The sequence below is a fragment of the Garra rufa genome, chromosome 4 (assembly GCF_049309525.1).
Source record: "Garra rufa chromosome 4, GarRuf1.0, whole genome shotgun sequence".
In the NCBI taxonomy this organism is placed as follows: domain Eukaryota; kingdom Metazoa; phylum Chordata; class Actinopteri; order Cypriniformes; family Cyprinidae; genus Garra; species Garra rufa.
In genome coordinates, this window is record NC_133364.1 from 19,279,335 (window position 1) to 19,292,374 (window position 13,040).

At 34.6% G+C, this 13,040-nt stretch overlaps 1 protein-coding gene across 1 annotated transcript; it reads right to left on the minus strand.

Annotated features, from left to right (window-relative positions):
* Positions 1-6,830: 6,830 nt before the first annotated feature.
* klhl42 (kelch-like family, member 42) lies at positions 6,831-12,199 on the minus strand. Its single transcript, XM_073838258.1, has 3 exons — positions 10,974-12,199; positions 10,710-10,903; positions 6,831-9,117 (listed from the first exon to the last, which is right to left on the minus strand). Exons 1-3 carry the CDS (start codon positions 11,738-11,740, stop codon positions 8,660-8,662), a joined length of 1,419 nt encoding a protein of 472 aa, XP_073694359.1. The 5' UTR covers positions 11,741-12,199; the 3' UTR covers positions 6,831-8,659.
* Positions 12,200-13,040: the final 841 nt, after the last annotated feature.

The following is a 13,040-nucleotide window of genomic DNA, read 5'->3' on the forward strand; positions in this document are numbered from 1 at the left end:
CTCCCCAGTTTCCCTCTCGTTCTCTGTCTCTCCTCCCCTCCTCTCTCTATCTCCACCTCCCCCTTTCTTTCTCCACCTACCTCTCTCGTGCTCTCTTCCATGTGTCTCTCTTCGTTTTGCTGTCTCTGTATCATTTTTTTCAAAGTGACTTCTTTCAGTAGGTAACATTAGTTAGGTTAGAATGATGTGTTTGGCCTTCATCTTTGGTCTTTGTATTCTCACACACATACGTGTGGTGAAGCTGTAAATGAATTTCTTTGCTGGAAACCTACTCAAAGTGCAAAAATAGATTTATAAATGGTTAAAAATAGCTGACGTGTATACATCAAGGCTGCATTGAATTGTTTGATACAGTAAAAAGTTATATTATGTTGTGTTGAGAAAATAACTGATTTCTATTTTAATACTTTTTAAAGTATGTACTATATATATTCTTTTTTGATGATTAATTTTTTTTTTAAAGTACAGTAGCACGAAATATCTTTACTGTCAATTTTAAGTGTATAAAGTACACACTTTAGTCTACCAAATATTTGTGGTGTATATTTATTACAGACTTTTAGTCCACCATTTATGTATTTATTTTTAAAAAATACAGTAGCAAAATGTCTTTACTGTCAATTTTCAGTGTATATTATTTGTTATACGTTTAGTCCACAATTTAGTTATGTATTTATATTATTATTAAAAATACAGTGGCAAAATGTCTTTACTGTCAATTTTGAGTGTATATATTACACACTTTTAGTCCATCAATTATTTTTTTTAAATACAGTAACAAAATGTCTTTACTGTCAATTTTTAGTGTGTATTTACTACAGACTTTTAGTCCGCCATTTATGTATTCATTTATAATTAAAAATATTTTTAGTCTATATTACAGAATTTTAGTCATTTATTTATTTATTTAATTAAATACAGTAGCAAAATGTATTTACTGTCAATTTTGAGTGTGTATATTACACACATTTAGTTCACCAATTATTTATTTATTTAACAATACAGTAAAAAAAGTCTTTACTGTCAATCTTTAGTGTGTATTTATTACAGTTTTAGTCCGCCATTTATTTATTTAAAAATACAGTAACAAAATGTCTTTACTGTCAATTTTTACTGTGTATTTACTACAGACTTTTAGTCCGCCATTTATGTATTCATTTATAATTAAAAATATTTTTAGTCTATATTACAGAATTTTAGTCATTTATTTATTTATTTATTTAAATACAGTAGCAAAATGTATTTACTGTCAATTTTGAGTGTGTATATTACACACATTTAGTTCACCAATTATGTATTTAAAAATACAGTAAAAAAAGTCTTTACTGTCAATCTTTAGTGTGTATTTATTACAGTTTTAGTCCGCCATTTATTTATTTATTTAAAAATACAGTAACAAAATGTCTTTACTGTCAATTTTTAGTGTGTATTTAGTACAGACTTTTAGTCCGCCATTTATGTATTCATTTATAATTAAAAATATTTTTAGTCTATATTACAGAATTTTAGTCATTTATTTATTTATTTATTTATTTATTTATTTATTTAAATACAGTAGCAAAATGTATTTACTGTCAATTTTGAGTGTGTATATTACACACATTTAGTTCACCAATTTATTTAAAAATACAGTAACAAAATGTCTTTACTGTCAATTTTTAGTGTGTATTTAGTACAGACTTTTAGTCCACCATTTATGTATTCATTTATAATTAAAAATATTTTTAGTCTATATTACAGAATTTTAGTCATTTATTTATTTATTTATTTATTTATTTATTTATTTATTTAAATACAGTAGCAAAATGTATTTACTGTCAATTTTGAGTGTGTATATTACACACATTTAGTTCACCAATTTATTTAAAAATACAGTAAAAAAATGTCTTAACTGTCAATCTTTAGTGTGTATTTATTACAGTTTTAGTCTGCCATTTATTTATTTATTTAAAAATACAGTAACAAAATGTCTTTACTGTCAATCTTGAGTGTGTGTTTATTACAAACTTTTAGTCCACTGTTTATTTATTTATTTATTAAGATACAGTAGCAAAATATATTTACTGTCAAATTGTGAGTGTGTATGTTACACATATTTAGTTCACCAATTATTTATCTTTTTAACTATTTATTTATTAAAAAAATACAGTAGCAAAATATCTTTACTGTCAGTTTTGAGTGTATATATTACACAAATTAAGTCCACCAATTATTTATGTATTCATCTATTTATTTATTTAAATATACAGTAGCAAAATGTCTTTACTGTCAATTTTGAGTGTATATATTACTAACTTTTAGTCCACCAATTATTTTATTTATTTAAAAATACAGTAACTAAATGTCTTAACTGTCAATTTTTTGTGTGTATTAGTCCACCAAGTCCACCAATTATTTTATTTATTTATTTATTTAGAAATACAATAACAAAATGTCTTTACTGTCAATTTTAGTGCATATTTATTACAGACTTTTAGTCCACCATTTATTTATAATTAAAATACAGTAGCAAAATGTCTTTACTGTCAATTTTAGTGCATATTTGTTACAGATTTCGGAACACCATTTATGTATTTTTTTTAGATACAAAAGCAAAATGTTTTTACTGTGAATTTGACACACATTAGTCCACCAATTAATTAAATAATTATTTAGTTATGTATTTATTTATTTAAAAATACAGACACAAAATGTCTTTACTGTCTTTTAGTGTACATTTATTAGATTTTTAGTCTACCATTTATTTATTTACTTTTTAAAAATACAGTAGCAAAATGTCTCTTCTGTCAACTTGAGTGTATATATTACACACTTTTAGTCCACCATTTATTTATTTATTTAAAACTACAATAACAAAATGTCTTTACTGTCTTTACTTTAATTTTTTGTGTATATTTATTACAGACTTTTAGTCCGCTATTTAGTTATTTATAATTAAAAATACAGTAGCAAAATGTCTTTACTGTCAATTTTTTTGTGTATATTTATAACAGTTTTAGTCCACCATATATATATATATATATATATATATATATATATATATATATATATATATATATATATATATATATATATATTATATTTATATTTAAAAATACAATAACAAAATATCTTTACTGTCAATCATTGTGATTCAGCATCTTATTCTGTTATTGTTTATGATTAATTGGTGTTTTAAGTGTATCAAAAGGCTATATGAAGCATGAGAATTGTGAGGCCCAGCATTATAACAGAGCAGATGTGACTTGTTAAATCATTCACTGAGGTAGAACAAGCTGTTTCTGTTGCATTTCTTCCAGCTTGAGACCTGTGATCCATCAGAGAGTCAGCTCACTAAAGCAGTGACACATTAAAGCAAATGCTAGGCTTCATTTCTTGGGTTCTGATTTGCTAGAGATGTTATCGGTGGGCCATGTGGCGTATGAGAGAAAATCAGTGAAAGACACATTCCCCTCACTCAACCCCCAATTCCCAACCAGTACAAATCACGCTGCTGGCTATCCGAAAAGAGGTCACAATACAGAAGAATCACTGTACTGTTTGCAGCCTGTGTGCTCGATATGTACCGTGCATGTTTTTGATGTATACTGGTGTTTATAATCTTAATTGGTTTAATAAGTAAATACTCTATTCATTTGCATGTACATTATGAACATTTAAAAAGAGTAACAATAGTGTGTGTGCGCGCATATGTGGTGAAAATATATATTAGTAATACTGTAATTAAGTTGTAGTGCCACCAAGTGGCTGTATTATTACAGCAAGGATATAAGGACAGTGGTTTTGGTTTAACAAATGATTTTGATATTTTGCCTCCCGGTAATGCAGAAACTGACCATTTTACAAAATAAAAGCTTGCAAGCATTAACTGTCAATAATTTTTTTTCATAGAACTGATGCTTTTCAGGTCTGTCATCATAGAAACACATGCAGAAAACAAGTTTGTATATGTTCAAATCTGCTTGTTAAACATGGATGAAGTGTTCTTCTAATAACAAATCAGGTAAGAATCTCCTCATTTAATTTCACTAAATTCAATTTATTACGAATATAACAACATTTACAGTTCAAGTCAAAAGTTTACGTACACCTTGCAGAATCTGCAAAATGGTAATTATTTTACCAAAATAAGAGGGACCATACAAAATATGCTTATATAGTCCACTAGAGAAAATAATAGTTCAATTTATAAAAATGACATGTTAAAATGTTTACATACACTTAGTTCTTAAAACTGTATTGTTACCTGAATGATCCACACCTGTGTTTTTTATTTAGTAATAGTTGTTCACGAGTCCCTTGTTTGTCCTGAACAGTTATACTGCACTTTGTTCTTCGGAAAAATTTTCCAACAATGACTGTATGATTTTGAGATCCATCTTTTCACACTGAGGACAACTGAAGGACTTATATGCAACTATTACAGAAGGTTCAAATGCTCACTGATGCTCCAGAAGGAAACAATGCATTAAGAGCCAGGGAATGAAAACTTTTGAACAGAATGAAGATGTGTGCATTTTTCTTATTTTGCCTAAATATCATTTTTTTTCTATTTGGAACTGGCCTTTAGAAGCTACAGAAGATAATTACACGTTTCCCAGGAGACAAAATAAGTGAAATTTACCCTGATCTTATTCTTAATGCATTGTTTTTTCTTCTTGAGCATTAAAACTTTCTGTAATAGTTGCATATAAGTCCCTCAGTGTGAAAAGATGGATCTCAAAATCATACAGTCATTGTTGGAAAGAGTTCAAATACACAAAAAATGCTGAAAAACCACAGAGTTTGTGGGACCTGAATGATTTTTCTGACAAACAAGGGACTCATAAACAACTATCACTAAATAAAATAAAAAAAAAAGGTGTGGATCATTCAGGTAACAATACAGTATTAAGAATCAAGTGTATGTAAACTTTTGAAGAAAAAAAATTGACTTATTTTCTCTTGTGGACTATATGTAAATGTATTTTATGCTAAATATGTTATTCAGGTCAGTCAGCGCTAAATAAAAAAATAACATGCATTTTGTATGGTCTCTTATTTTGGTAAAATAATTAACATTTAGCAGATTCTGTAAGGCGACTTCAATTGTATATCATAACGTGCATTTTTTATATCTTATCATCTGAATCATGTTGCCATTTACTTGTTTAAAAAATGTATTTCTATCAGTATGTTTGATAACTAATTTGACACATTTGGTGCTTAGTCTCCCAAGCTTAACCAGCTAATCATTGGCCATTCACTGCCCCACCATTCTCTCTTACAGGTGGCTTGTCTTTGTTGGGACATCTGCTCAACATTAAGAGCCAGTGACCAGAGTCATTCCAGGACATTCACGTGCTTTGAGACACAGGATAGTATCTACAGTCGTGGCCAAAATTTTGAGAATGACACAAATATTAGTTTTCACAAAGTTTGCTGCTCAACTGCTTTTAGATCTTTGTTTCAGTTGTTTCTGTGATGTACTGAAATATAATTACAAGCACTTCATACGTTTCAAAGGCTTTTATCGACAATTACATGACATTTATGCAAAGAGTCAGTATTTGCAGTGTTGGCCCTTCTTTTTCAGGACCTCTGCAATTCGACTGGGCATGCTCTCAATCAACTTCTGGGCCAAATCCTGACTGATAGCAACCCATTCTTTCATAATCACTTCTTGGAGTTTGTCAGAATTAGTGGGTTTTTGTTTGTCCACCCGCCTCTTGAGGATTGACCACAAGTTTTCAATGGGATTAAGATCTGGGGAGTTTCCAGGCCATGGACCCAAAATGTCAACGTTTTGGTCCCTGAGCCACTTAGTTATCACTTTTGCCTTATGGCACAGTGCTCCATCGTGCTGGAAAATGTATTGTTCTTCACCAAACTGTTGTTGGATTGTTGGAAGAAGTTGCTGTTGGAGGGTGTTTTGGTACCATTCTTTATTCATGGCTGTGTTTTTGGGCAAAATTGTGAATGAGCCCACTCCCTTGGATGAGAAGCAACCCCACACATGAATGGTCTCAGGATGCTTTACTGTTGGCATGACACAGGACTGATGGTAGCGCTCACCTTTTCTTCTCCGGACAAGCCTTTTTCCAGATGCCCCAAACAATCGGAAAGAGGCTTCATCCGAGAATATGACTTTGCCCCAGTCCTCAGCAGTCCATTCGCCATACTTTTTGCAGAAGATCAATCTGTCCCTGGTGTTTTTTTAGAGAGAAGTGGCTTCTTTGCTGCCCTTCTTGACACCAGGCCATCTTCCAAAAGTCTTGGCCTCACTGTGCTGCAGATGCGCTCACACCTGCCTGCTGCCATTCCTGAGCAAGCTCTGTACTGGTGGCACTCCGATCCCGCAGCTGAATCCTCTTTAGGAGACGGTCCTGGCGCTTGCTGGACTTTCTTGGACGCCCTGAAGCCTTCTTAGCAATGCAGTGGAAAGTTTTTTTCAGGATTTAGTTCATTTTCATGGCAAAGAAGGACTATGCAATTCATCTGATCACTCTTCATAACATTCTGGAGTATATGCAAATTGCTATTATGAAAACATAAGCAGCAACTTTTCCAATTTCCAATATTTATTTAATTCTCAAAACTTTTGGCCACGACTGTACAGTGCAGATGCCAAGACAATTAATAAAGGACAGAAAGTGGACAACGATCTGATTCCAAGCCAGTGAACTCATCTGATGCATCTGCAACAATGACACAGCTAATCTGATAGGAAGTTGCGGTATGTTTAACTACAATCTATGGACAGCCCAGAACGACAGAAGGTGACCTTACTAAGAAGGACAAGTGACAGTTTGACATCTGCCAAATGCATAAAACAGACACACAAAATGAAATAAGTAATATAAAGCCTTTTATTTGCTTCCCTGCACATTTTTAACTTACTCCTTAACGTTTTCAAGGCAACTTGGGAATGCTCAACAAAACCATTATCCATTTTGGCTCGACATATGAAAAATAATCAAAATGTTATAAAACCAAAAAGTAAATGGAACGTAAGTATAAAGTACCTAACACTTCAAATAAAATAAAAAAAATCTCCTTTTCTTTCAAAATCTTCAAAATCAAAACATCTCAGCAGGTCATCTCACTCAACTTAATGCAAAAATACATCACAGCGGTTAGGTCAGGTGCTTATGTATTTGTCCTTTTTTTGTGCAGCACGTTTTAAGACACTTTTCCAGATAGACAGTATTTGGAATAAAATAATTCAACTAAGACTATTCAAAGTGTAATCAAGTCAAAAATAAACGACTTTTTCAGGCACAGAGAGTCTATACCATTTCAACAATCACCATTATTCTGGCACATTGGATCTTAAAGGCACAGTTCACAAACATGTTTTTTTCCGAACCTGTTTCTTTCCTGTATGGCATATGGGTTTGCAAATCCCCACCGACTTTCATTTTATGGACAAAAAAAAGTGTACATTCATGCACATTTGGAATGACATTAATGTGAATAAATGATAACAGAAATTTCATTTTTGGATGAACTGTCTCTTTGATGTCTTTAATTACTTTTCATGTTAAGTTGTTTAATCAGCTTATGCAAGTTTAGTGTTTTAATTTGTTCTGCAGGCTCGAAAAATCTGAAGCCTTTACTTGTGCATCTGTATATTAGTAATAGTAAATCTGTATATGTTATATATACTATACATGCATTGGCATTAGAAGGTTTTGTGCAGGTTGAAAATGTTTTGTGCGGCTCTTATAGTGTTCTTTATCTTCGCCATAATAAATACTATTATATATGTATGTTAAAACTGCTTTTGAATACCTTAACAGAACTTCTGATGGAGATATTAAAGGAATAATTCAGTGAAAAATGAAAATTTGCTGAAAATCTTCCCAGCCTTAGGTAATCCAAAATGTAAATGAATTTGTTTCTTCATCAGAACAGATTTGGAAAAAAATTACATTACATCACTTGGTGGCCTATAGAAGCCTGTTTCTGCCACTTAAAAAAAAGAAGAAAAAAAAAAGATAATTGCAGCTTTTCGCTTTAGAAGATGTTAATTGATGGACTGGATGTCATGTGGATTATTGTGATGTTTTAATCAGCTGTTTGGACTCTAATTCTGACGGCACCCATTCACTGCAAAGGATGCATTGGTGAGCAAGTGATGTAATGCTGAATTTCTGTTCTGATGAAGAAACAAACTCATCTACATCTTGAATGACCTGAGGGTGAGTACATTTTCAGCTAACCTAAATTTTTTGGTGAACTATGTCTTTTAATGTTAAAGCTTTCTGACTTGTGATTTTAATAATCAAAGCCAAACTGCTGAGCTTTATTTAGAAATAATAATTTAAATGACTATTTCACCAAAAAACAAAACAAAACTGTCATTATTTACATTAACTCACCCACATGTTGTTCCCAACCTATGTGACTTTTTTCTTCCATGGAACACAAAAACTGAATGCTAAAGAATGTTCCAGACACTCTTTTGAAGTCACACATTTTGAGGGTGAGTAAATAATGACTGAGTTTACATTTTTTGCCTAAACTATTCCTTTAATGTGTCCTGCAGGTTCTTTGTGTTGGTTGATCATTCTGATCTAGTAAACCATTGTGCTAAACCTCCATTTCTGATGCAGCTGGGCTTGCTACGACAAAGTATACAGTCTTCTCCAGATCCTCAGAGAGTGAGCGACACGGCTCATAGCACGTTGGGCAGGTAGAGTGAGCAAAGCAGCATGTTCTGTCCCAGAGCTGGAAAACGTCTGAAAGCCTCCCAGGCGTCTGAGAAAATGTTGTATTTGAGAAAGACGCGGTGCTCCAGGCTGGTGGGCAGGCTGACATCTCTGCTCATAATGTAGATGCCGTCATTGTGCAGCGTGCAGGTGAGGTTTAAGCCAGACTTTGATGTGTTTTCCTTAAGTTGTAACCATTCTCCCGTCTGGACGTTGTAAGACTGTACTGTCAGCATGTCCTCCGTCTGGCTGAGTCTCCGCCGTCCCATTTCTGCAGGTTCTAGCTCATGCGTGTAGCCGCCTACCAGGTAGATGGTGTCCTCCACGGAGAGCATCTGCTGCTTGCGCACATGAGCCGAACAGGAATGGAACACGGACCATGTGTCCGAGGTGGGGCAGTAGCGCAGCACGTTGGTGTTCCTATCTGTCAGACATTAGGAGAAAAAACACTGAGATGACAAATCTTGAAAGATAAATATAGCTGCAAGCAGTGATGACGGGCCCAAGCAATTAGTGCAATTGCCACTCAATACTGTTTTAGATTTTAGATGGTCTTAAAGGAGTCTTGACATGAGAAACCAGATAATCCCTGAGAATCCCTTAATCTTTTGACATAGAAGAGGTATTTGTATGCTTGATACATCCTGCAAGTTTTATAACTTAAGATGTCCTCTTCATCAATGAAAAAGCATTTACGTATTAACACTCCGAAAACTGCTCATTTGGATCTGAGGTGTGAAGTGTCGTCATTCCTGCGCAGTTGTGTGCATAAACACTGCCTCCAGAGCAAGACATAAACGAATAGTCTTTTACTCACCATAGGCCCCGCCCACTGGCATTCAGTTGCTTAGCGGCTGACACTTGATTAGGATGAATGCCAGTGTTGTATCGTGTTAAAAGCAAATAGAAATTACAATCACTGCCTATATTTTGTCTACACTGGATGCAGTATACAGTTGCGTTAGGGCTGGACAATATATCGAACGCGATATTGAGCGCGATATGGCGTAGCTTGTCAGATATTTACGTCTCTGTGTATTAATTGCCGCTCCAGCGGAACCTGAGCGGAACGCACGTGATGGAGATTTACTACTAATCAAAGCACCGGCTTCATTGACTAAACGCGCCTCACAATATCGTTCGATATATTGTCCAGCCCTAAGTTGCGTGTTCGCTTTAGTATGTCATCAGTATGACAAATGAAGTGAAAGAATGTTCGTTTTGGCGCGTTTGGTTTAAAAAGCTTGTTTGCATCTTTATACAGATATCAGAAGGTTCCCAGCCTAAGGAACAAGTGGATAGTTTCTTTTTTAAAGGAGTAGTACACTTTCAGAACAAAAATCTACAGATAATGTACTCAACCCCCTTGTCATCCAAGATGTTTATGTCTTTCTTTCTTCAGTCGTATGGAATTTATGTTTTTTGAGGAAAACATTTCAGGATTTCTCTCCATATAATGGACTTTTAATGCCATCCCGGATCGTGTCTGAGGATTGTTCGTATTTTGTTTTGTCAGAGTATCATGGAGAATTCACAAAGAAACATTTGTTGAAAGATGAAGCGATACTAGATCTGACTGCAGCTGCATCCCAAACTGTAAGTAAATTATTTTATAATGCTGTGTCATCATGTTGTCAAAACACTCACATGCAATAGTAAGGGAGTGTTGATACTGTTGTCAATGCAATGACGTTAGCCAGTCATAACGGTGGCCAATTACTGACAAGCATTAAAGGACCTCCCCCTTAAAACAATAATAGAGGGTTGAAAATAATATTTTTCCAACTTATTTATGTTTTCTTGTGCAACATATTACAAATCCATGTCATGACCCCCTTTAAATAAGAGTATAAAATATCCTATGATAACTTTAACAAGAAAGGTAAGTAAAGACACATTTTTTCTTTGGATAAATACAAATACAGCTGAATTAACCACAATAAGACCAAGAACATAACAGAAAAAGTAAATGTTTGTGTGTGAGTGTGAATGAACCCATCTCTCAGTAAAACACACCTCTAGAGGTATAACCTCCCATGACGTAGATCAAGCCCTGACACTCACAGGCAGAGAACTCAGCGAGAGGATCAGGCAGAGATGCCACACACGTCCACCAGTCCTGCTCTGGACTATAACACTCCACCGTACTCAAACAGTGACCTCCAACCGCATACAGCTTCCCACTCACGGCCAGGAGCTTGAAGTTGGATCTGGATACAAAAAGAGCACTTACAGACCTGGGCAAACCAAAACAATGGACAAGTCAATAGTGAATTGTACCTCTTCTGGTTCAAAGGTGCCACATGGTTCCATTCATTCTTGCTGGGGTTGTAGCAATGGGCCACAGAGATCTCCTGACTTGTCATTCTGTATCCACCAACAATAAACAAGTAGTTGTCCAACACAGCAGATCCGTATCCTCGAACATTGATCATGTCTGAAGGAAGACTGTTGGCTAGGGGTTTCCACCGTTGTTCTAGCTCATCATATCTTAACATAGACCAAGGTTCGTCCTGATTTGCCAAATCCAGACAGGTGTCAGTAAAATCCCCTATTGCAACTAAAGTAGCCGTGCCTTTCATCCGCATATCTCGGATCTGATCCCGCAGAGGAGCTGGCAACATCCTGAACTCCGGCCTGCGCAGCATGGGATGATAATAGCAGCTCATGAATTTCAAGCAAGCTTTTTTGAGATCATGCATCCCGTAGATTTCAGAGAGCTTGAACAGCTCCACGCAATTTTCCTGCTTGATTTCCGAGAGGAGCAGTTTTAGTATGGAAGTGACTTGCAAAAAGGATGCGGTTTCGATCAGGTCCTCCAGAGTCTCGTTGGCTACCTGAACTTTGGAGGTGTTGATGAACTCCAGCACCAGCTCGAGCCCCGGCGCGCTCAGCCCCCGCAGCTGCACCGTATCCTCCGCGGACTCCCGCATCCCTGAGCTGTACAGCGCACGGAAGTAGTCGCTCTTCTCGATCAGCTTGCTTTTACTCACATTGTACGTTTTGTCATCCATGATGATCTCTATAATCTGCTCGGGGGATGTCATGTCTGCCGTTCTGGGATCAGCGGTTGTTGTTCTTCAGCTGTGATTAGAAAGCGCTTCCTTCCCAAAGCCTATATATGGAAATGTTGAGCGCATTCAGCTCATGTGCATGCATATATTCCATAAACAATCGCGTCATTTGCAAACAAGGTCTGCATTGCAGACGCGAACAAACGGATTGCATACATACACAAAAGTAATAACGCTTTATAAATGAATCTGCCTGTTTAGATGTATTTAATTTGGCATGTTTAACGTTACAGAGTCAGCTAATTCGCACTTGCGATTGTTTATTCAAACGCAGCTCTTTTAGAAATCCCTGTTGTTGTATAAAAAATATGGCAGTTTGTTTTCTTTTATTACATTGTGCACTTCAGGGTTTCAAATGTAAATCAGTTCCTGTTTTGGTCTTGTGTTTGTGTTGCGTCACGTTGCGTGACTTGCGTCTCGCTCTCCCCAGTTTTGCGCAGAGGTATGTTTTGTAATCCATATGTAAATTATATAATAACGCGGTAGAAAAGTATATTTCAGGTTGTTTTGTTATATACATCATAACTGTTTAATTTAACCGGTAATATTCAGATATAAACTGATAATCGCTGACGGAAACATTGCGAATTTTGTGCGCATACATGAGGCGCTTAATACGCTTTCGAAGTGCTTCGTGAAGCTTCGAAACTGTTGTGAATCATTTGTTTCAAAACAGCGGTTCGGAGCGCGTGGCAAAGTGCTAAAGTCATCTTTTTTCTTTGTTTTCAAATAAATTAACTAACTAAATAAGCTAAATTCAAGTTAAATTTTCAGAATCATTACTCCAGACTTCAAAAAGCATTCTAATATGCTGATCAATGCTGGAAACAGTTTAAGTGCTGCCTAATATAATATTTTTTTGAAACCTAGGATATTTTTTTCAGGATTCTATCAATAAAAATGAAAAAGAAGAACATTTATTTAAAACAAAAAAGGTTTTATAACAATATACACTACTGTTCAAAAGTTTGGGGTCAGTCAATTTTTATTCTTTCTTCTCTTGAAAGAAATTAATGCTTTTATTCATCAAAGATGTGTTAATAATAATAATAAAGTGATAGCATAGATTTACATTGTTAGAAAAGATCTATATATTGAATAAATGATGTTCTTTTATGTTCTTCTAATTTATTCATTAAAGAATTGTAAAAAAAAGAATCACAGGTTCCAAAAATATATATTTCCAACATTGATAAATCTAATAATGAATCAGCATATTAGAACGATTTCTGAAGGATCATGAGAATTATATTTTAAAAGTACATTAAAATCA